This window comes from Plectrocnemia conspersa, unplaced genomic scaffold (assembly GCF_051122295.1).
Source record: "Plectrocnemia conspersa isolate PC_06_02 unplaced genomic scaffold, ASM5112229v1 ptg000001l, whole genome shotgun sequence".
NCBI classification, from domain to species: Eukaryota; Metazoa; Arthropoda; class Insecta; order Trichoptera; family Polycentropodidae; genus Plectrocnemia; species Plectrocnemia conspersa.
The window spans coordinates 12,467,308-12,493,747 of NW_028277165.1; the positions used below are offsets into that span (position 1 = coordinate 12,467,308).

Consider the following 26,440-nt stretch of genomic DNA (forward strand, 5'->3'; position numbering starts at 1 on the left):
CTTAATAATTTTTATTTTTGAAAGGTATATCTCTCGTATACATATTTCTAAAAAGTGTTAAAAGTAGCATAAATTAAATTTTAACTACAAATGCTTAGCTAAATATTATAGATACATTGATAACATATAATATCCTACGCCGATAACACTACTTATGTGGATCCTTTAGAATAATAATAATTTTATTATCCACTTCTGCTTTTAAAGAACATAGAAATCGTCGTGTTTTTAGTTCTAAGCCATGAGATGTCGTTTTCAGCCAATAAAATGTACGGATTTGAGAAAAAAAATGTTTTTGAAACTACCGATATTTAATTTTTTAATACCGGTAGTACCGAATGTTGACTTTTCCCCCAATACCGGTATTACCGTTACCGGTACTATCGTTATTGCAATTTCTAACGATAGTTACACAGGTTGTGAATGATGATTTGCTTGGAATTTTCGGTATAAGCATTTTAAAATGGGTGACAATTATTTGCGGACCTTCAAACAAACACGGGCTTAAAGGATACTTCATTTGCACTATTCATTCTTAAAATATCCTAAATGCAATTCTAACACAATATTTTATAATGCTAACAATTTATATGCAATTAAAGTTGCAAGTAAAGTTCAATCAACTGAATTTTCACCTCCTAAAAAAATCTTCTATCGGTGTTTCTTAGCAACGTCTTACGGATTGTACTAGATTTTGCGTCAATCAAACGTTCCCACCGCCTTCTAGGTAGGTTCGCTGCTACACTACACGAATCTGACAATTTGAAAGTTTCTACTATTGTCCCCAGATCAGCTTCCCTTTTCCGACTTGTTAAATTTCGCTGTCACTTTCGTTCGTTTTGAATCTCCCCTTCGCCGTCACTTTCCCATGGTGTATGCCTGACAACGCGCTGTGGACTCCATCCATTATCCAAACGCCTCCGAGAAGAGGAAACTGCGTCCGAAGACAGTCACGACCTGATGACTGATATCTATGGAAGCACTCCTCGACTTCCTTTCATCTGACCACCAACGATTGACGTACAGCCGAATTCGTCTTCTACCATAACCGCACCATCTCATTAATGCCTATGATTGATCGACGGAAAATGTATGAGTCGTTTTTCAATGCGATGAATAAAGACCGTTTGATGTCGAAGCGCTCTTAAGAGGCAATTTGTGCGTTGTTTCAGTTGATAAGGGTCTGTCAAAATGTTTAATTTGGGACTCTTGTTAAGATTTGATTGGCATTCTGGTGAGAATGTATAAATCGATTCAATTACACATTATAAATGCAGTTACATTACAACTCTATGTACATTATTGCGTGCTTTAATAGTCCCTCTTTCATACACTAATATGAAGCTCAATTAAAATTGTGAACTTCTAGTGTATTTATATATGTAATTATCTAATTAATTGTAAATATGCTAACATATGCAAACATATATAAAATAATACAATCTGTGTTCAAAATAATCGCGAACATATAGAGAGAAGAGAAGCTTAACTTTTATATATTAAGAGAGAGAAAATAAGTGTTTTTATGTTTGACTTTAAATATTATATATTTAAATCTCATTTACATATTCAAGTAATCTTTCTATTGAATACCTTTTATGACTTCTCAATTTCATAGGATTACAAAGATTCGAGCATATAAATATTATCGATCGTATGTGGCCTCGCCACATCTCCGCTTATGTCCCATTGTCCGATTTAAAAACTTACGCGACCCTTCGTCGGCGCTAAAGCGACACACATACACCGCAACTCGTCAACAATAAACATTTACATTATAAAACGGTTGTGTCATCGTTTATTCGACGGTGTATATGCAAATTTCTTAAATCAACATGATTCATCTTACGTGGGCGCGTGTTTACTTGCGTAAATCTTCAATGAGCGCTCCTTTTTTCAGTTCATTTGTCCGTTTGCTTGCGTGCATTGTGAACGTTTGACGAGACCGGTGTTTAAATATGTACGTAATAAACAAACATTGCTACGGAATAATAATATAATGAGCTAACGCGACCGATTTAACCGCGGAACGTAATCGATGTTAAAAAATTGGCTTTGATTGCGCGCGTAATTTGTAGACCGGCGCCAGTGATACAAAAACATGGCGCAATAATTGTGCGTGGGGCTATAGTTCGAGCCGTAAATGGACAAGGACGATTTGTGGTAAAATTGGCGAAAAATCGCAGACAGATAATCGCACATATTAATATAGTAACACAACAGTAAGAAAAGCGTGTAATTATTATCCATTATAATTCCATATATTATTATTAAAAAATATTTTTTTTGAGGAAAATATATTTAAAATAATTAATAGTTTTATAGTTTTTAAAATAGAAAACTTTATTTATTCATTTAATGGCAATTTATCTAATTTGTGTAAAAGATAATAAACGCTTTAAATACTAGTGTTCAGAAAAACTCATTAAATTTATTGGCATTTAAAACTCTAGTTTACTTTAATTAAGACAACCCTTATTTTGCAACGTAAGGCTGGTGTCAAAACAAGTGATTAATTTTCTACCTCATCATCGTCAAATAACACTGCCTCGAAAGATATTGTTTAAAAGGATCAAATAAATTTAAAATTCTATAAGCATGTTTAAGATTATATAGGGATTACTCGATGACTTTAGTTATAATAATTGCATGTTGTCATGAAACATCATTTGGGTTATGGATCTCGTGAGCAATTAAAAATATATGGATTAAATTCAATATTAAAACCATTTAATGTTGCTATTCGTTAAAAAAAATTAAATCCAATTAGAATAGCAATGATTATTATAATTCCGCCCAGGGCGGTCTGCCCCCCTAGTTACGCAACTGCAATATTATATTATTAAAAATATAAAAAATATTTATACGGATATTTTTCGCTTGAATTATATGAATATCAAAATAAGTTTATCTTATGTGCACTTGAAATTCACGGAGTTACAAATGTTAATTTTATCAAACATATTGCGCATTGTCTTTTTATACTCGCTGAACTCTAGTTTTTTGCCCAAGAACACGGCCGTGCATTGCAGTTTATATATTTTTATTAATTATTAGTTCAGATAAATATGCTTTGAAGAATTACAAATTCTCGTGGGAGTTTCAACCACTCTCATAATCAATTTATATGGCATTCTAACGACTATTTCAAAAAAAAAAATATATATATATACACTAACTCGTCTCGAAAGTAAGGCTTTGCAATGGAATAAAAAGCTCGGGATAAAACATTTTATTATTAATTGTTATGATTTTATGAAGTACCTATTATTACATCACCCTAAAAATGCGTTTTAATCCGCGAAAACAGGACTATTGTCATTTACCCTCTTGTCAACGATCACCGCGTAAACATATTTCGTGAGTAGGTACAATAAGTGATGAAATTGGCCCATCAACATCCTCATCTGCGATTCGCCAGTGCTGTTTTGAATCAGCTATATAAAATATGTGATTTTTTATATATGCTTAATTAAATAAACTGTTATTTTTTTCTGCAAAGTCACATCCTTTCTGCCTCAAAAGCGAAAAACTATACATATGCATAATTTATTAAAATATTTTTACTCAATTAAAATGGAGTAATAAGTTGTACTTTTGTATTGTTTCCTAGAATTGATTTAAAGCAATTGAGATTATTTAGATCGACGCCTTTACTTATTGCTTAAATTATTTATTTATAATTAATTTGGCTAGCATACCATTGCATTGCTTTAATTTATATTCGGAGCACAATTGTACATTAATTGCGCCACATTCTCGCAACGAACTGCATTCTGATCATTGTAATGATAATTCTTGTTTTATACCAACCGCGGAATTAATAACCAAATGTGGAATTTGAAGCTACACCTTAATGTGAATTTATATATGGCTTTATCTATTCGCGGAAAATACGACTCACCTTTGATTTTTAAGACGAGCCTCCTTATCTTATTTGAGTGATTTAAAAACTCACCTATATACGTAAATATAATGTGAGCTAATTTTTTTATTTATAAATATCTAGTATGGATTACAGAGCATATTTGTGCATTGAAATCTTAATTTATTTGGTTCCTCAATCTGGTACTGAGCCACTAATGTATCGATTCGATCGTATGTGGTGCTCTTAACATTGTTTCTCAATGCGGGACCGGTGCCGGTTCCGATTTGGGAACCCGACGAGCAAAAAGCCGCTTCGCCGAACAAATGTATCAATATGTTTTATTCAAAATGTCGGGTTCGGACAGGTTGTTAGGTGCACAGGCGCCGGCCGCTGTGAAGCAGCTTCTCTTCTGCTTCCATAGTTGGAGCCGACCTTCACTCTTCTTCCACCCATTATCTTCAGCCCGAAATGAGACTTGTATGCGTGTGTCATACTTTATTGCATCATGTTTTTTACTCCTTCCGGTTGATGAATATAAAAAATTATGCTCGCAGATATTGTAAAATTCAGATAATAGTATAAAAAGAACAATAATTCTAACAGCAGTTAAAAAATGTTTGCAATTATAGGTATATATTAATCATATTATTGGATCGTTTAATCCAGTTAAACAAACTCTTTTCTCGTGATCTACGTACACACATCAATATCAGTTTCCCGTTATCTTCTAAATTGTTTTTTTACCATTCCGAATTATATTAACTGCGAAACGCTGCCATCAAATGTCCATTATTTAATTACTAGCTGTGCTAAAAAAAACAGCGACGCACAAACATAAAATATTTTATTATTTTTAACTTCTTTTTATGATGCCAGTTGCAGCAAATTTATTTAATTTAATTGCTAAAATAATAGACAAACAAAAGTTACTAATTATCCAGTAGAGTTCTTAAAGTCCCTGAATCATAGTAATTCTTAAGGTGTGCGCAAACTATTAAGATCAAACAAAACGTTGCTTTAGGTTTCAAGCGACTTATTTCTCAATTACCTTGCCTTCGTCATGGCAATGTGATTCTTACTTTAGAATGTTTTTCTCCATTTAAAATTGCAAATTTGAAATGCTACTTTTAAGTGCACCACATTATGAATCAACAGTATTATCAGTCAATAATGACGTCTGAAGTTCCCTATGTGCTTTCTTTTGTGGCTTATGTGGTTTGTTGTTTTTAACTAATTCAAATACAAATAAAGGTCATGATCAACCTCCATACAAAAAAACTGTCATTTTACTATTATATTAAGTATATGTATTTTGAATATTATAATACCTTGATATGATGAGCTATTACTTGTTAGATTTTCTTCTACAACTAAAGATCAACAGATTTGACTTTTAAATAACACAATCCATGTATTTTTTTTACAAAATATTGCAAATTTGCATAATGCTGACCTTCATATTTTCCTTAATATATATAAATGAGTATTCCATGACCATATATACAGCATGTTTAAAAAGTGATAATTTATTTTACAAATTAATAGGAATTATTAAAAATAAATATCATGCATATTATATAAACAAGATGTATAATGTAATCACTTGATTAGTTTCTACGTGGTCAATATATGCTTCTACATAGCGCAAAACATTCACGACCAAGTTCACGAAAAGTTTTGTTATATATATTGTTTTATAGTACTTTATTTTTAAATTTTGCTGATTGTTCTTAGTATTTTTTATATTATGTCCTAACAAAGTTTTTTGTAAAATAAATATTGTGCAACAATGTAAATTAACGTAGTTTGTATATGTGTGTATGTTATTGTATACTTTCCTTTTCCGTGTTTGCGTCCGAATGATTCAATCGTTTCCAAACTGGGTTGAACGCTGGATTCTGGACATTGACCTGGACCAGGGTAAACGTGAAGAGAGAAGCGGCTGCTTCTTTATTATTTTATCGCCTGCTGCTATTCTTGTGCAAACTCAACTATTCTAATTTGTCTCGTTGGCCGTGCTTTAACCCCGTGTATCCATATTTTATATACATGGCCAAACTAGGGAAATTTTATTATTCCTATTGCGCTTGACCGTTGTGTTATTTTTTAAAACATCCATGCAGGCTTAGAGCGCTATTGTAATTCCTTTTAATTTATGACAAAATTCTGTATATTTAATATATAATATCACTTGCTAATTAAAAAAATAATTTTAATGATTTTAGTGTTGATCCGTATATTGTCATGCACGGTCTGTACCGAGCACTAAGCTCTTGTTTTATGACAGGTGTAAATTATCAGCCGATATTACAAAGACCTGACAAAGAACGAAATTTTCTTTCCCACGATCAGTGCGTCAATTTCACTAAAAGCTTTCTGATGTATGCTGTGAATTTTTCTAGGTGGTCTAATTGATAAAACCGACCATCACATATTATAAATTACCCGTATTTGTACATTCATCATCACTGTTGTACTTATGACAGGTACTTAAAATACATTAATTTGTATATCAATGCAAATTATATAACTGACAATCTGAAAAACATTTTAAAAAAAATATCTTCTTATAAATTCATTTTTATCTTTAAAAGACGAAAAAATATAACAATCTATTTAAAGATTCTTAATATATATTGAGCGTTAGTATATTTATAATTAGACGCACACCTTCGCCGATTGTATTTAGTTCTATATTTAACCAGAATTTCCATGATCTGTATCCAATGGAATGCCGAGTGTCGATCAATTGGTACTGTTTGGCATTTTCTCGCCCACGACTTGTCTATCAAAAATTCCACAATTATCTCCGTCGTCCCAAATCTCGATTGTGTCCCTCGATCTTGGCCCGTTTTCTTTCGGTACGTGTACTGTGTCGTGCACATACCGAGCACACCAAAGGTCCTCGTCTTCGTGTTCGAACCTCAAAAAGCAACACAAATCACGGTTCAGCGGGAGGTCTCGGTTCGGTCAGAGTATCATTTTTGCCCGGAGTTGCGACACGTACAGAACGCCTGTTGAACTTGATTTATTCCCCGTTCGTGATGCTCGAATAGCAGAAGGAAATGCCACCAGGCTATGGACATTTTCGAAATTCTCGAACTATCACAAAATCTGATCGATGGATTTGATTGCAACAGCTCCTGTCTCAATCTACAATACAATAGATCGTTTGTCCAACGAATAGTGTAAATATATACTAAAATACATAAGACAATTAAAAACGAAAGTGATTTTCTAGTACTCTAAATTTAACAGACCTCAATCTCTTGTGCTTGTAGTATGTATTATAAATATGACTATTCATAATCCTGCTAAGGGCGAGGTTCGTTCAATGATGCATTCTTATGTGCAAAAAGAAAAACTGCAGATGAAATTCATCGCAGACTTGATTGATTTTTAGCAAGAAGAACTGACGCTTATGGGAAAACCATCCACTTTTATTTATGTATAATAAAAAATATAAGTCTCAATATAAAATTCTATAGAAATATTCTCTGGACTTTGTATCTTTACTTTTCGATTATCTGTCGTAATAAAGCTTGCGTCATTATGGTAAAAGCCATTTATTTAACATTATATTGACATTGAATTACTTACAAATAAACCGTTTATTTAAAGGTGCCAAATACGCAAACAAATCGAAAATCTGCTTGAATATTCCTTTCCAAATTTATCATTGGGTTTGTTGTACTGAAATAATAACACGATAATGCATTTTCGTTGTTAGTTATATGAGAAAGAATCTATCTATGCTTTTATATCAATATATCGAGCACTTGAATGGCAATCTGCCTATATTTGCCATCAGTTTATTCTTAATCAAATAACATCACATAAAGATTGACTAATACTAATGGCATTGACTGTCAATCATTCAAAATTTCATTAATTATTTCACAACTGTTTTGAATACGTGTCCTTTTTATTAAAATTATATAACATTCCAAATAAAATACAACGAATCCCGTACCGTCTTATGCGAGATCTTAAGTATCTATGATTTTTTACATTACGTTGCGAATTTTTAAATTATATTATGTGGGTATTTACTATGACTTAACCTAAAAACGTTGCCAGCTACAGCACGTTTCTTCTACTTAATAAGTAAGCTATTTTTGTGCTTAAAATGCTAAGAAATTTATATATCAAGACTGTGCAATGAAACACAATTGGTTGTGAAGTAATTTAATACATCTAATTGAAGAATATTATTTAACAAATGTGAGAACATAACGCGCGTTCAAAAGCTAGTGTATTATTAACTAGAACAGATTCCAAACCAATATTAATAATAAACTGATCGAATCATAATTAATTTCAAGTTGAAAAGCGATCAATACAATAAATTACAAGCTTCTGCGTTCGGTACTTGGACGCATGCCAGATCGTCATTTAAGACCAGGATCATGCGTCGAGATCAATCTTTGCGTTATGATCGAAAAGAAAAACTGGCATAACAATCGCTTTAATGTATACATAATAAATTCCAATCACACCGCGTTTTCTCATCGGCATTGAAGCTCCATTTGTGGTAAACGACGAGACTTTCCTATTTAGAAACCTGTGAGTTCACCCGCCCAGATCATAGCAGTCTTTAATTACTGCCTCCTCATGCATATATATACTACTTGTATACATATTCCCTGATTTGTAATATGCTTCTGGATAAGACGACTTTTTCTTGGAGGAATCGCTTTTTAAGAAGCATTGTAATTGCTAACATATTTGACGGTGTGTCGAAGAAATAGACACTATTTTTACTGACCATTCTTGATTTACTGGCACCTGTCATATAAATCCAATACAAGCGTATGTACTCATGTAAGGAATTCGATATGCCACACAAAAAGTGTTCTGATCTCTCGGTAGGTATAAAACTCAGAGTGCAACTCCCTCAATATTATCCCAGGTTGGGCGTGTGCCGACTTCGGAATGAGTATCAGATCAATAAAAAAAGTTGAAACGCCAACAGGAGGACAGGGTAACCGTATCATGGTGTCACGCATAGTCGAGAAACCAGTTTTTAAACGTCTCAGCTGCTGAAAGAATAGACAGTGAATGAAATAACTGTAGTTCGAAGCGATCTATTAGCACATCTTTTATTTGTTGCATACTACTGATTGATCTAGATTTGGTTCACGGCTTAATATAGAAAGGATATACGATTGTATGTATATAAACTTATGTCATTAAATAAAACTGACAAATTGTTAAATATATGTTTTATATTTTATATTTTTTTAATCAACACTTAATATGATGGGCATTGAATAAAATATTTATTTTTCGGTAAAATATTTTTACACACAGAACGTAATTGTGGTCTTTAATGATTCACCAATGAATAGCATTTTTTAGTAAAAGGGTACCTCTGTGGAGTAGAACGACACAGGATCCACAAATGTATCGGATTTCGCCCTGTTTAGAAAATTAACAAAAATCATCTGATGATCTCGCTTTTATTAAGTATAGCAAAAGCAGAGATTTAAATACAGGGTAATCTTGATTCTGTATATTATTTTGTTTTTATTCACTATTTACTATATAATCCGTAGATGTAAAGATTTACTCTAAATATCAGAACACTACTATATTGTAATTGTTTACACACAGGACGTAATTGTGGTTTTTAAAGGTTCATCAATGAATAGTATTTTTTTATTAAAAGGGTACCTCTGTGGAGTAGAACGGCACAGGATTCACAGATGTATCGGATTTCGCCGTGTTTACAAAAAAATACAAAAATCATCTGCAGATGTCGCTTTTATTAACTATAGCCAAAGGAAATATTTAAATACAACGTAGTCTCAATTCCGAATACGGATTACCCTTGATGAAAATAAATTGCTTTTTTTTTAATAATTTAAATTTTTTCAATAAGTGTGATAAAGTAGTAATATTTATGGATAATGCTACTTCTTAAAAATAAGTGTATATGGATAAAGAGATATTAGAAACGACAATAGATTTTTTTTAAATGTATTGCTATTAAAAAAATTTTAAGAGAACCTCAAAAGCAAACGAGAATCACAGATTTTCTTTACACAATAAAAAATGATAATATGTATTGTAAAAATATTATGCATCTTTAAAAACCAAATAAAATCTGTGTCCTCCCCCTTAGCATTAACCCGGATAATCGAGAGTAAGCTGTAGGTACGAAATCTTGTACGATTATTTTCGTTTCTTGTGTGAAAAAATTTAAGCAAGTTAAGATGAATTAAGATATGTAAGACCATTAATCAGATTTTTCCATCTTTATTGTTTCAACTATAGTTTTTCATTAGTGCATCGTAGTCATCCTTCATCTGGTACACACCGTTGACCTAATTAACAACAGTGACTCTCACGATTCGAATTATTGTTATTCATATTTAATATTTTACCCTACCAGATTAATCACGCCCACAATTGACACGTGGAATCCCCTTTGATCACTTAGCGGTGCGTTAGACTCCCAAAAGATGGTGTATCGATAGCACTACAATGAGGGACCACTTCATTATAATGGAATTATATCTGGACGCAAGATTTACGGCGACAACGTTCTACGATACAGTCGCCTATTAAAAATTTACTATACCATAAGAACTAAGCGCCTGGGGATATTTCCTATTGAAGGATTAATGACCAGATCGTTTTGTTTATTCCTACGTATAAAAGTGTACTGTGTGTTTCTCGCATAGTAGGCATTGTAAAATGCGTTACATTGATCAAAGATAAAGTTTTACGAAACCTTTCAATGTCGTATTTTTATTTATAAAATAGTCTTGATCTTTGACCCTTGTTTCTGATATATTTCATAATTTAATATAAGCACGGTCGTGTCATGGTTAAATAAATTGATGAACGGTTAATGTCCGTCATGAACACAAACATTGCACAACCACTGCATTTCTAACCATTCGAACAAATGGTTTAACTTTGATTTATAACGTAAATGTTGCACAATGTTTGTTTAGTTATTAACTAGATCCATCAAATACAAAGTTAAATACATTTTAGATATCTAGTAAATCCTATATAATATACGTGATATAATAAAATTTCACAAATGTGTACATTTTCAAACAAAGTCTCAATCTAAATTGCCATGTCTTTTTTACAACACTACATTAAATTTTGAAGATTGTCTTTCACGAATCCTTTTTCAATATAGTATCTTTGTGCCCGTGCATATCAATACTAGAAGATCCATTCCGTACGTAAATTTAATATAAACTGATATTCCTCATGTTAATATAATTTCATTGATTTACCACAAATTTTACGGTAACTCATAAACACTTAAATCAACACATACTATCGACACTTTCTTCTTTATTTTATTTATGACACAATGTAAATATACCGTCGTGTAAATCTTAACATGTGTGCCGCGTGAATCTCGATAGCGTCAATACCCATAAATATACGATTTTTGCCGACTTTCACACTCTACAAGTTTAACCACAAAATATATTTTTAATGGTAATACATTAACCGTTTTAAAATCGTCGATGTTTGGTTGTTGTATAATGGTAATCGTCGGATATCATCTCATTCGATAATAACGTATTAATTGTATTGTTACAGATGAACCCCGATTGCAAGGGGGAGGTGGAGGAGGAGGTGGCGGAGGCGGAGGCCCCTGGGAGGACCGCGGAGGCACAGGGCGGCGCTCTTTGAGGACACCCCGCAGAGACCCACCATCTAGAGAAGAGTCCTGGGGCTCCGCCAGTGACCGCGACGCTTCTTCCGACGACGAAAACGACAAATCGATTGGATTCAAGTAAGTGAATTATTTATACTTTATTAAGTATAACGCGACCGAAAACTCTCTGCACTTCAGTGGGGTCTTAAACAATAGATTATCCTCCTTTATAACTACCTTTTCTGGTTATTGGCTCTATTAAATGTCAATTGAGATACATATCCATACTTAATAATTGTTACTGTTGATATTAATGGTTCGAAAGAGTTTTTAAAGTACTATTATGGGGCCCATAAAAAAAGCATCGTAATTTTATTAAATTAAATGAATTAGAGCACAATTACTTGCCGTCATTTTCGGAAACGCATAAATTCTCGAAATCATAAAGAATTTAAGATATATACGTAATCCTTGGTTGGATTTCTCGGTTTTTTACTCACTCATTAAGGGTTATGTATATTTTATAATGTTTTTGAGAACCTAGCCAAATGGCCGTCAGCTTTCGTAGTAAAAATATTTATTAAAATTTTAATGCTCTATGGTCCTCAATTAGTTTAAGTAAAAATCAATATTATCTTATATTCTTCAATTGGGTTATCGACAAGAAAAATTTAACAGTTTGTCGGTTATAACTTATCAGCGGTTCAAAGATAAATAAAATGTCGAAACGGGTGCAATAACTCAGCTAAAGGTGAAGATCATGTAATACTGCAAATGTGCTTGCCTGATAGGCGTAAGGATTGTAATAATACCGATATTATCGAGAGAGAAAACAGTCAATACCGGTATTGCCATTGTTATTATTATTTTAGCATATTGCCCGAAAAAAAATCCGAGTACTTATTGCATGATTTACCATGTTTATTGATTAACAAAACTAAAGTTCTCACTGATGTAATAAATAGCAATGATACAATAAAAAAATATATTTTTACATACATTTTGCGCAAATTTTTTCAAATACGTTTTTATTATTGAGACTCACTTATTGCTAATATTTAACACCAATGTTTAGTGATGCATATTTAGCTAAAAATATTTCGTGTATGCAATACCTGCTTTTGCTTTCACTTCGCCAGCCATCCTTATCATAAAAAAGACCAGCAGGCCACGGTGGCGCAGTCATTTCTTTGCTAGAAAGACTGAATTACTGGGAACTGTTAGGAACCGTTATGCTTGCACTACACTCTCTGGAAGTGGGCCAAGGTTGGCCAAGGACGGAGAATATAGTGGGTTACTTCGGGGTTACTTCGGTCGAGTTCGGTTCTGCCCGCTCTAAAATCTCTCAGAAGTTGTCTGAGGTTACCAAGAACGGAAGGTAAAGTGGGGATAATTCAGTCGAAGTCAAAGAAACCGAAGTCGGAGCTGCTCTTTCGAGCGCGAGCGGTGAGATACTTCCCCTTTCGCTCTCTCGCGTGTTAAGTGACGAGAGTGAGAGAGATAATGATATGGTTTTTCGCAAACTGAGATAGAACGAGTAACTCGGCTAAATTTCAGTATGCGCGTAGGTGTCCTATGATCAACACGCATATCGAGCGCTGCATCGTAGTCACGTGGTCAAGTTATAATACCACATGCTTATCGAGGACTTCAACAGACTCTTACTGACATCTTTGAATATTTTAGGGCACCAAAAGGGATTAATTATATTTTTGATAGTATATTCTTCTAACAGATATCGATATTATATTTTTTTTCATATAAAGTTAAATAATTAGTGGTACTTGATTTTGTTAAATATGTATTTTCTTAGATCGGCTTATATAAATGTGACACCATAATGAATTCTTATTTATAATCGATGGCAACAAATTCTAGGATAGTCACAGATGTGGTGTTCGTATTCTGAAGTATCATTTTTTTGCCTTATGGTATTTTGCAAAAGCCGACAAAGATTTTGCGTAAATTGAATATTTACGACCGAAAAGTTTTCACTGCTATTGTATTAGTGAGTGCCCACACAAACTTTTATAATTATCAGTAGCGTAATTTTAATAATATGACAATTTAAAAATTGCGATTATTTGGCACATTTTTCGATCGCGCGCAAATATGCCAGCTGTACATGACAGCAGCCGCCGCTGTCCGGACAGCATATGAAATTTGTGGCAGTGTGGCCGCTACTCGGAAGTCGGCGACCTTGGCCGACTTCAGTTGAACTTCGGTTCGGACAACTTCCAGAGAGTGTAGTGCAAGCATTATGCTTCCTCCACACTCTCTGGAAGTAGGCCATGGTTGGGCAAGGACGGAAAATATAATGTGTTAATTCGGGGCTACTTCGGTCGAGCTTGGGTCTGCCCGCTCTAATGTCTCGGCGACCTCGACCATATTCGGTAGACCTTTGATTGTAATAATAACAATATTTAGTTTTCCATGCTTTTCCGTGCTTTAAATAAGACTAAGAATGTGCAACAAAATAATATGTTAATGATAATATACAGTTTTAAAATATTTTACACTACATGTTTTTTAAAAATTTAATAATGAATTTTTTATATGTAATACTTTAATACATAAATTTATTAAAAATATAACTTTTTTAGCATGATACTGTATATAACCTTATACGTTATATCATATTGACAAATTTATTGTGTAATGTCCCTATAATTCAATAGTAGTCACTCTTGTTCGCGTTAAAGACATATCGAGACACATATTAAATATATTTGTTTTATTTACAAGGTTCAAACATTTTTAGAACTGCGTGTCGATTAATCTACTATTGATTCTTGAAAGACAAGTGCGCTTTTGACGCACGCCTTCATAGTTAACTTGCAATAGCAGCAAATCGATTTCACATCGCGATTGTCATCAATCATATATTTCCTTAATAATGAACGATCCAAGATTAATAATATATTACAGTGCAGTACAAAGACTGTTCGGTGGAGCGTGACGGACTTTGGTGCGTTTGAAGTGAAGCGTTCAAAGAAAATTTTTCCAAGGTCAGAAAAGCTCTATAGATAGTCCGGGTCAGACAAATAATGGAACGCAGAACCTTCTTCTTCATACAAATATGTACTGGTAGTTCCAAAAGCAATAAAAAATATTCTGTACAGTTCCAAAAAATATTTCCCAGAAAGCAAAATATATGTGACTTGTTAGATACATATATGGAAATTGTTACCCAATTGTAATGCTTTAGACTAGCGACTGCCATGTTAGGACAAACATACGTTTTTAAAGTTTTGACTGAGATACCTTCATCTAATTTATTTAAAATGTGTTATGTAGATAGCTTTTTTTCTATTATTTTAGTTTAATTTATTTATATTTAAAATATAATTCTATTCCATATTTATTTCCTTTTACCTACCATTTTACAAATGTATTGCTACTATCTCAATTTCATCCTTTCTAGCAAAAGCGAGTGTCTCTTTAATAAGATCAAATGTCTGATGTCAAGTGATGTATTGTGCGTGCTCATTACACACGTATTTTACAGTCACGTGTTTACATGTATGAGTTTTTAAGGGTTACCACTAGGTTCTACGATGTTTTACACAGCTTCAATTTGGTCCTTTTTCGTTATGAATTTAGTTCAAGTTACTGCGTTGAATTGTAAAGAGAGATCAAACTAAGCTGTTAAGACTATAGCATGATTCATGGACGAAATTCGCTACACGTCATAGAACAATGGGAACAATGCGTCTTTCCTTGTTCACTCGGCGTCCATAACTGCGCCGTTCGCTCAGCATTGGCCGTGGAAATCTCACATGCATCCCGAGAAGTCATAAATAGCCGGTTCGCACATAAAGCTCGAGCAATAAACGAGACGCCAGTCAAGCGAGACTTGAAAGCTCCACACCGACCGATCGAATCGAGCGAGAGATTCGATTGCGCCATTAGGTGCCTAAAACCTGGCACTTAGAACACCGCCTACATATTGAACATAAAAACGATTCCTCTTTGTGCAACTTTGAAAAAATAACCTAATGGAAAAGGATTCCTCGACACCTTTGAACGCCGTCTGGGTTTGCATCACAAAAAATGTATTCAGAGTTATGTCTGGGTCTGCAGCGAACGGTCAGACGACGGGCAATAAGTGCACCAAGTGTCGTAAACTGCAACTGTGGCTATTTCTGTGCCGGTAAACCGACGACGGACGTGATGCTTCCAACAGTATGGTTCGCAATGAAGAAATTAATAACAAATTGTGATGCATCAGCAATACGTTTGCATAACTCGGTCGCGAGTCATAAATTCAAAGATGTTTATTATTTGATGCACTAAAATGGGAATTCTGCTCAAAATGTAAGCATTTAGCTTACTAAGAGTTTTATTTAAAATTCTTACAACTTTGCTACTTAAACTTAAATCATAATTTACGAAAAGTTTTCTTATTAAAAATGATTAGTTAATTTCGTGAAAATCATAAATTCTGATCGGGGAACGTTCATATGGAATTCAAACCCGGGTATTTCAGGTACTATTCACCGACCTATACAACTGGTCTATAGTTCAATAAATTTTCAATCAATAAAATCATAAGTAGAATTGGAGATTCATTTTATTATTACGTCATTCCAATGAATTAAAATAAACCACACAATTTTTTCCCTTCCTGTAAAAGTGCCCATTAGTAAATCAATATTTATATTTTACTTTATTTTTTATATAAAACTTCGAAGAAATTCTGCTCAAAGAGAAAATTTATAAAGGGTCTTGTCATCTCGAAAAGGCATAAAATAATCTAGGGTTTCTGATGCGAAATATAAGGTACCTGAACAATGTGTTTACACTTATTATTTTATAACACATTGGTGCTTCATATATTATAATATTTTTCTATACAATAGAATTTCATTATGATTCATATAATATATTTAACATTTTCAAACTCTTTCAAATTTCTAAAATAAGCGCTGTAACGGAACAGACAACCGCTGAGTTGAAGTGTTGCGAGATATACCCGTACGTGGTCCTCCTATTGCTTTGCATAAAATTGTGACATTACGCAGTTATATTCGACAGGGTTTTCAGTGCCTCATTTAACCCTGACTCATGCAATATTTTATTTTTATTTTTAAAGACAGAAAATATGCTTTATCATATAATCGAATTATATGACAAAAAATAACATGATGTCTGTATTTAAATAATACAATATATGTTGTTACTATCAGACTAAGCACTCGACACGATATTCACAACTTGTAGAAAAGCAAAAATCAGAAAAGTTCAAAATTTTAAAATGAATATTTTTATCACAACGCATTTTTTGCTATATTAAAATAAAGAAAATGAGGGTGTAACTAAAGTTAGTTCACTAGTAGCTCATTTATTAACTAATAAAATAAAGTCATTTACCGAAAGTGAATTTATAATGTCGTGTATGATTGTTGCATTCTTTCGGTGAGAACAATTGCTATAAAAATATTGAGCACATTGTGAGTAACATCAATAGCCAATTTAATAGCAAAGCAAATAATTTCAAAATCTATCATGTGTTATTGAACTTTTTTAGAAGCTAAATATGCTGACTTTCCTACTATACAGCAGATTAATGATTCAGTCATGGTTATGCAGTATCGAACTTTTTAACTTAAGAAAGCGATTTAAATTTTTCTTAACGAAAAAACATGCATCTAGCTACTATTATCGAACACTGAATGGCTTTGGAAATTAGCCTATGCTGCAAATACCATTGGCTTTTTCAATTTAATCTAAAACTACAATGAAAAACAGTGCTCATATATGAAACTTACACTGTCATTCTGATGACAACTAGCGTTAATTGAGTCACTGTTTATTTCAAACTACTAATAAATGAAATCTCTATTCCCACAAAAGTTTGTACGAAAAAACTGCAGTTCTAGAAGCGTTTTTCAAATCTTAATGCATGTGCAGAATACATTTTAATTTTAAAAAAATCATTTGGCTATACAATTGAGAAGCTTGTTCTGTACGTGACATGCTAAAAAGCTAATTCGAAGAAAATAAACTAACATAATTCTCTAAATGTGTCTCAAATGACTAATACGATCAATTGAGATTATACGCTTGAGATTTATATTTATGTTCTGCATGACCTATGCAAAAGACATTTTTAACGATGAAGTACATAAAATCACAATTTTAGATCAGTATTAACGGATGACCATTTTCAATAATTCGAACCATACTTTAATGAAAATCTCAAAAAAATAAATTAGATTATTCTCATATGTAAATTACTTGAGTCACGTGTTTTGTGACATTTGCAATAGATGCTAAAATTGTACATTTTAGGGAAAATAACGTCTTCTTTTTAAACTCATTTTAATTTTGCTTTCTGGCCAGCTGAGTCTAAAATAATCCCGATCCGGTTTATAGACAAAAAATTGCCGACCCCTGTTCTAGAGTATCAACCACTACATAAATATTAAAGATTAAATACATTGATATTGGTATTTTTTGAGTCATAAATTTAATTAGTATTTTATCAATTACAAATTATCTGTGTTTATATTCTCGTTTATGTGTCTTTATCGTATTTATGACAATGTTAGGTAATAATTAAGTTATTTAGGCACTATAGGTTGTAATAAAAATCCTCGTCTAACTGTAAATCAAATTGTGTCAAACAAATTAACCAAAATGAGCCAACGACAAGATACCTTACATATCTTAGCGTGTTCGTAAATTAATATCCATATAAAATATTGACGCTTATATCGTGTTTAATTTTCCGGTCGTCCCACGACAGACATGCTTTGGAAAGTTGGACATAATAAAAATGACACGAACCTGTCTTCTATTTGCTTAATCTTTCCTATATCTTTACTATTCCGCATTGACGACGTCGTATAACTTAGATTTCACAAACAATTGTGTTTAATATTATAACCGAACGTTGAGAAGCATCGGGTTTTCCTATTCGATCACCCAGAAGTTACTCATGAGAAGATAACATAGAAACTGACTCATCATGTACCTGCATATTATAATGCATTACATCCATTTATAATATATGTATTCTCAGAATACGTTCAGCTTCGTTGTGTTATGATTTTATTTTGTCCAGCATGTGCTTGCAATTTACTTTAATCCCGATAAGCTGCTGGCTATAAAGCTTTGCGATGCTATCTTAAAACCATAACCTGCTTTCAAATTGGATATAACATTTTACATATTATTTAATGCATGCTCTAATTTTAAAGTTTGATGTTATGCTATCTAAACAGCTTAAACCTTGAGGGAGCCATTCCGCATCCATCAACTTATCCTCGGATCAAGATTGTCCTTCTGCGACCTCAAACTTTATGGGGCGCCAAGTTAAGATAAGAGAAAAAACGATCCTGAAAATTGCCTTTACGAAGGACTTTCCACTGCTAGCGTAAATAACCAATTTTTTATTTCGAAAGGGCAGTGCTAGATTCAAACCCTACTGATATGAAGTGACCGAATAAAAATAATTTTAATAATCAAAATAAGATATATTTGCTGTAACGATTCAACTACATAAATAACGACGAGTACATATGTCCCTTGTTAGTAGTCAAAGGAAATCCCTCTTATTATTATTTTTAATTGTCGTCGTTTTTTATGTTCTTCAAAAGTAACTTTTGCTTTGACGAAATACTCATTTAATATCTAAAGTATCGATATATAACATTTCGATGAGTAAAAATCTTGTGAAACTACCTAATAGTTAGCAGTGAACGGTTTGAATCTAGTATTCATAATAAATCAGCTCAGAAGCGTGTTTCGTGATAAAATTCTAATCCCGCATTAAGTGGACCTTATCACCTCCAAGGGATAAACGGACCTGAGATGTGTGCAAGAAGATAATTGTACATAATTGATTTTGTACGTTTTAGAACGCCTAGGTGCATCATCTCAACACGCCTACGCAGAGTCGATGGACCGGCTGTAACTGAGATCAATCGTGGGAACTGGTATTTTTAATGATAAATTAAAATAAACACTAAAGTAATAGCTCAAACAGAAGAAACTATCACGGATCGCTTGGTAGTGTTAATTAAATTAAATTACTCGTCGAAGAGCCCGTGCTATGGCGTTAACTAAATAATCTTCAAATTCATTAACACCAACAAGTATAGACATTACGATTACTGGGATTAAATTCCAACATAAAAATGTATATATTAATTTAGATCCTTATAAATCGAATTTAATTACGTAGAATTAAAAAGCTTCACGTCTTTTAATAATGGGATAGTCCACGACAAGTCACTTAGGGTTTTTTTAACGTCTGAAACCACCCATGCAGAAAAACAGAAAGCAGAAAACACCCACAATTTTAAGATAAATGACTATGGACGAAGGTCGAGGCTCTTCCTTTGTCTTGTGATGTCATGCTTTTAAACTCAATATACATATGTTTTAAATATTTTATAAACATTTAAAAGATAATAGGAATATTCAAATACCCAATACAGCTATCGATTAAATTTAGAATAAATTCCATACCTACAAACAGTATGAATATACAGATTCTATACTCATATATCTAACCTAATATATATAGTTTTATATTGTAGTCTCTCAAATTATTTAATCGAATTTGACACTTGAATAATATTTACAATATTATTCAAGTGTCAAATTCGTTGAGAAAGTGACGCCATTAAATTTCAGTGAAAATCTATATTTTCAGTGCGTTCAGATAAAACACTTTCTCTAGTCTTCCAACTGTGGGAATGTAATAAATTATTTTTAATAGTATAACTATATTGTTCCTTAAGTTAGGGCATTTGTTGTCAGTGGCCTACCTATGGTTTGTGCCGTCCTTAACTTCGCCATACAATTATCAAATACAAAATTTGACCTTCCTAAAAATCTGTAACTCGATGCATGTTTTCAATATGCTAAAACTTTCCGTGGCAGGCGGTCTTTTGACCCCCCCCCCCACACACACAGATACGCTACATACCCTTCATTTATTATATGCATATAAAAAAATATGCAAAACAGTTTTCAAGTTTGATGAAATATGTTAATGGTTATCAGGCATTTCGTTATTTTAGTACGTGCTCGACTCGAACAAACAATGGAGAACATCTGGTGTAACTTTGACTTTTACCGATTCTAAGAAACTAGACAAAAATCGGGCCAATCAAAAATATTTTTATCTATGGAGGCTAGTCGGGTCATAAAATCAGCATTTGTTAAACTGTTGCTTATTGTTTTCATATATTCAACTTATATATATATATATATATATATTTAGCGCATCCAGTTTAGGAACCACACTACACGAACGGTCCTTCCATCGCGAAAATTCCGCCCCCAAACAAGTGCCGCCTGGGGTGGTCCGCCCTCCATCCTCTAGCCACACCGCTGGTTATTGTGTAATCTTACTTTTACATACATGGTTTATTTACATTTATACGTTTCTGATAAATAAAATTACGATGCATTAATATTCGTTATTTTCAACTATTTGAATGAGTAATTGAAAAATACAAAAATGAAAAATAAAATTCTAAACTTTATATTAACACGAAGCTTCGTTTTAATTATTGTTATGTTCATTTATTTTTATTAAATCTTTGCCTGTAACCTGACAGGTGTTAGCCCAATACGTTACAACGGGCAAATCTGTATCAACTGAGTAAATCAATCATAATGAATACCCACAAACCAGACTAAAAGTCTGGGAATCGGAATCATATATGTAATTAATTATAAATTATTATATGTTATACAATTTATAATCAATAGATGTCACTGCAGCTGAGGCCGTTTTTTTAATAATAGCGCATTTTTATAAATAAAACTTTGAGCGCCGCTGCCGGGGCTCGAACCCGCAACCTCAGAGTTACTAGTCTGAGAAAAATCGCAAATTTCATAAATGTTTGTATAGCAGATGAACGTATTTAATACAAACTTAAAATTCAATTTTATTCGTATTGGTTTAAAAGAGACGAAAAATTAATACCAGCCATTGATAAAATCTACAACAACATAATATTAATTCGGGAAATATTAGTATTTTTTCAAAAGTGTTTTTATTATAATTTTATAGGCTTTTAGCTGTTAGCTCTATGGCTCCTGTAAATGACGTGCACATTATATTTTTAAAGTAGCAATATTAATCTAAAAGGTGGAAATTTCTATTATATTACTTTACCACAAATATGAACGAATATTAAATATCCGAAACATCCCTTTTAAAATTAACTTCATTTCCAACTTGTGGCAATTTTCACGAAAATACCCAGTTTCAACCGGCTTACGTTTAATTTTTATCCCCCAATTTTAGATCAAATCTCTCAAGGAAATATATTTTGCAATAAAGTTTTAGTGGCAACTTCTACTCTTTATGTTACAGCGCATTACAGTGAACTACTATATCTGATTACATACAACAATTTCCAAATCACCTGATTAGTTTAATTGGAAAAACATCTGAAGTATAGCTTTTCTTAAGAGAAATGTACGCTTAAGCGCTTGAGAAGCTTGACAATTTGAATAGTTAAAGGCTAAATATAAAATGTATGAAAAAATCTTTCTAAAATGAATTTAAAGATTGAATTGGCATAAATAATTGACGATTCCTTTCAAAAATGTCTAGTCAATATCTTATCACTTCCTACTTTCAATATCAGTTACATCAATCATTGATAACAATCCTGAACTTGTATGAAATAGCTTCTCGCCTCTCACTGCTGAATTCCAAATAACCCTCATAACCACAGAATCCAATAAACCACAGATCGAAGGCACAGATGCGATGCCCACGCTACTCCAGGTCCATAATGTCACTCGGCTCCATATTTCAATAAGTTCAGCGCATTCATCCTCCTTTGTGAGGGCAGTCGTCATGCAGTGAATGCAGCGCCTTTTTCCAGCCATGGCGCATTGTGCAATTAAACGCACTCATTCAAGAACACGAACGCCGTTGCTGCGAGTGAAGACAGTGATGAAATGTTTACACTGTCTCGCATTGTCGGACTGTCGCTTTTGCGGTGCAGTGATAACCAACGGTGGAATGCGGGCCCGGACGCCCACCTAGCTAGGTAAAGCGATTGCGTCAATCAAGATGAAAAATTTTATGACTTTATTAACTGAGGTGATAGAACCAGTCGGTAGAGTAAAGATAGGAATCCTATTACTTAATTCCAGAAAATCAGACAAAGTATATCTGTAACACACAGATTTAACCACGCCTTCATTTACTATGAAAATAATAGTTAACTACAATATAAGAGTAATACCTTATCTCAAAAATAACTAAGACATGTTGCAGAGCTGCTTTTAGTGACAATATAGTTACCGAATTTCCTTCCGAACATTTTTTAAGATTACTTGATATTATAATATCAGAACTGTTGTTGATATAGATGCAACAAATTTTACTAGGGGTATCAAAAATCTCGTAAAACAAAATAGAAAAACAATGGTTAGGTTTATATTTTTTTTATTTCCCCACATAATATCTCTTCAGCATAATATATATCATTTAAATATGCTCTAGTACTATAAATAGTATTTGTCAAGCTCTTGAAAATATACGTAGACTTTGGGTATAACTCCTTACTCTTCCAGTTATGGTATCTTTTTAGTCGTAGGCACATATGGAAGTCATTTATTTAAATTTGCCTTGCTAAACTAGGTAGAAAATTATGTGTGAAATCAAGCCATGCAGCGATTTTTTCAAATACTTCTTATTTTTTGAAAAACAGCACATTTTTTACAAAACCTGTTTAGATAATTCCAGATAGTTTAGATACACCATTGGTTTAATCAAAACTAAATTGAATCATTGTTTCACTGCTAAAAATCATCACAAAGTAAATTTATTTTCGTGGATTGAAAACTTTATTATTTGACTTATTATAAAATATTTTAATCGTATTAATAAGCAAATAAATAAATAATTACATACGTAATAACAACCGAAGCTTCTTCATAATTTATTCCTCAATTACCACAATTATAATAATAGACACGAAAGACATAATCGAAATGAAGGCTGGATAATATAAATATCTTCACTACTTTTATTTATTTTTTATCAAAACTTTTTTAACATGGAAATCGCATTTAAAAGAATATTTTTTATGTGCCCTTTATCTTCATCAATGCCAGCCTAAAACGTCCTTCGTTGCGGTTTTTAATGTGGCAGGGATATGACTTCAATAAACATGCTTTTAGCTTATTGGTTTGCGTAGTTAAGTGTATTTTTCTTACAATATTTCTGTAAATAAAAGTCAGGAGCAGTGAAGTCTTTTTAACATTTTTTTTAACAAATTATTTAATGTGCTTGCACTATGAGCCACTCATCCCATGTTCCATGTTTTCAAACACCCGGTGCACAAAATTGCAACCAACATAAAAGTGAAGCGCATATTGTAATAAAATTGTATCATAGCTTTATTAAGTTCGTTATGCAGAATGTAAACGGCGCTTAGAATGTGACCGTGTTAATTTTCTCGAGCGTCCCGCGCACTTACATATATCCGATCGTCACATTCTTAGTGCGCGTTTTCTTTGCCGTCGTCCATTAGTTTGCTTGCATTATGTTTATTGTGCAATTCTATTGCTTTCATTGAACTTAAGTGCAGAAAATTGTTTAACAATATGTTTTTGCTGCAAAAGAATTCGCATAAAATATTTTATAGATATGCTTGCACACGGACGGCAATAAAATTTCAACTTGTTCATTCAACTCCTAACTAAAAATATTTTGAATAGGGTTATTATATTTATTACAATACTTCTTTATATATTTCAAGACCTTTCTTATGATATTTACCGCCTGACAAGGTGCCACCATCCATCGTGAGCTCATCATCTCACCATCTATAAAGAACATCGTCTGACGCGACTCCTATCCTATGTAGTTGTGGTCTTCTGATACATATATATAATTCAGCTGAAATCAACTTATATTTTTACTTTTAATTTTCATTAGTACATATTTAAAGCAAAAAACTGCTAATTTGTGATATTTATTATAGACAACATCCCAACGTGTTCGTGAGTAAAATTAATTCGATTATTTCGCTTTTTTCGTTATCGTCAGTTAGAGTGTTTCCGGTAAATTACATTTCCTTTTCCCTTCTAATCCTTTATTCTTTCTATATCCATCCTTACCCATTCGGCTTTACCGATTATCCTCGATACATTTATGTATTTGGTTTTATTTGTATCAATTATTCCTAAAAGCGTTTCGCTGCAGTTCACACGATCGAGCTGACCTATATAGAACCACAGCCTCAGATCTTCCAGATACACATATGTCATAGGTGTATACATATACATATGTACATACGTGCTACACTGATTGTGTATTACTAGGAAAATTTATTTTCACTGGCATTTCAGTGAAATCATATCGGAATAAATTTTCACCGGTAGATATATATTTCTACTAGTGAATTTATATACTGCTCTAAACTGTGTTTTGACAAGCGTAAAATGTGTAAAAAAAAGCGACGTAAGTAATGGCTTCAACTAACAGTTTATTAAAGCCAAAATGTTCCAAACGTATATACATGTACCGGACCATCCGCGCAATAAATAAATAGTGAAATGCTAAATTATTGAAATTATATTTATACTAGTGAAAAGTACACATTTACTGTAATGGTTGCGAAACGTCCATTTGTTGTTCAAACCCAAACCTAATCTAAACGAATTAACCAAACTCAACTTTTTTTTCTAAATATTTTATAGACATTTTAGAGCAGCATATAATTTACCTAGCGCCTGTCTGTTAAATTATATTTTCGCTAGTAGAAATATAAAGTAATGTGCAAAAGTTTTGGGCCACTTGATCCAATAACATTATTTGAATAACATCACAGCATCTCGGGGTTTTAAAACCGAATTATATTTCCCCAAATAATAACCTATCATAAAGAAAGATTAAGCCAACGATATATTGCAAAAAAGTAAAAGTTTCTCAAAACACGCAATGCCAACATATTGTCAAAAAAATTGCAGAAATTGTTTATTTAGGGATAAAAAAAGGTGAAAGGCAAAAAAATATTGATAACGATGTAACCAAGTATTTAAAAATAATAGAAAATATCTTCCTTAGAATTGTAATTCCATTTTTTGTCTCCACATACGTTATGGTACATATGCGAAGAAAATCATACTTCCCCAATATATCAAGGTTTTTGATAAAGTGTACTGCAAAATGTTTAACAATAACCTTAAATAATAAAAATAAGTGTTGAAAAATGAGATAAATTTATTTATTAATCACAAACTACCGTATTATATTGGAATTGGACAAATAACACATAAGGGATTTTTTTATATTTTATACCAATATATAAGTATGATATTCTCTATGAGAAATAACTCACTATTTTTTATACGTAATATGTACGACCTCTTTTTGAATTAATCATCACGATAGATTAAAAAAATCTTAAATTTGTGATGATCGATCTTAATTATAGTTATATAAAAACATGATAGAAATTGAAAAACACAAAAGTTCATATGGGATTCGAACCCATGTCTTTCGGGTATTAGTCACCGACATACCACTGGTCTATCGTTTTATGATTAAGGGTAGGTTTCTCAAAGCACGTCATTAAACGTGCATTTAATCTATAAATAAACACATAATCTGCTTTGTGTGTTAATTAAAAGCTAGATCCAGATCTTCTGCACATAGAAAGTCTAGCGGAGATGCGCAATTAAGAATTCAAACGTTCACACGTAGTGACTTGGCGATCTTGCTGGGTTAAACGGGAAGAATATCAAAGCAAAGAGTCAAACGGTGCGCCAAAGCAAAGTCATTATACGGTACAATCGTGCAACCAAAAGTAGAACGTGAGACACAGGAACGAGAGGTGCATTCATTGTCATGACGCACTTTGGACAATAATGCCTTTCCTTCGAGCGTTGATGTTCCAAAGCGTATGTTAAGTTAATCTATTGCGTTGGTAGCGCTAGATTGC

The 26,440-nt window shown here is 32.7% G+C and overlaps 1 protein-coding gene across 15 annotated transcripts in view; it reads left to right on the forward strand.

The window, feature by feature from the left end:
* The window catches only part of LOC148238882 (rho guanine nucleotide exchange factor 10-like protein), a 217,533-nt gene that overhangs the window by 179,689 nt on the left and 11,404 nt on the right, over positions 1-26,440 (forward strand). For all 15 annotated transcript variants that reach the window (XM_088181513.1, XM_088181438.1, XM_088181447.1 and 12 more), the window contains one exon: positions 11,447-11,642. In XM_088181513.1, coding sequence (XP_088037639.1) covers positions 11,447-11,642 — 196 coding nt within the window. The remainder of the gene's footprint in view (positions 1-11,446; positions 11,643-26,440) is intronic.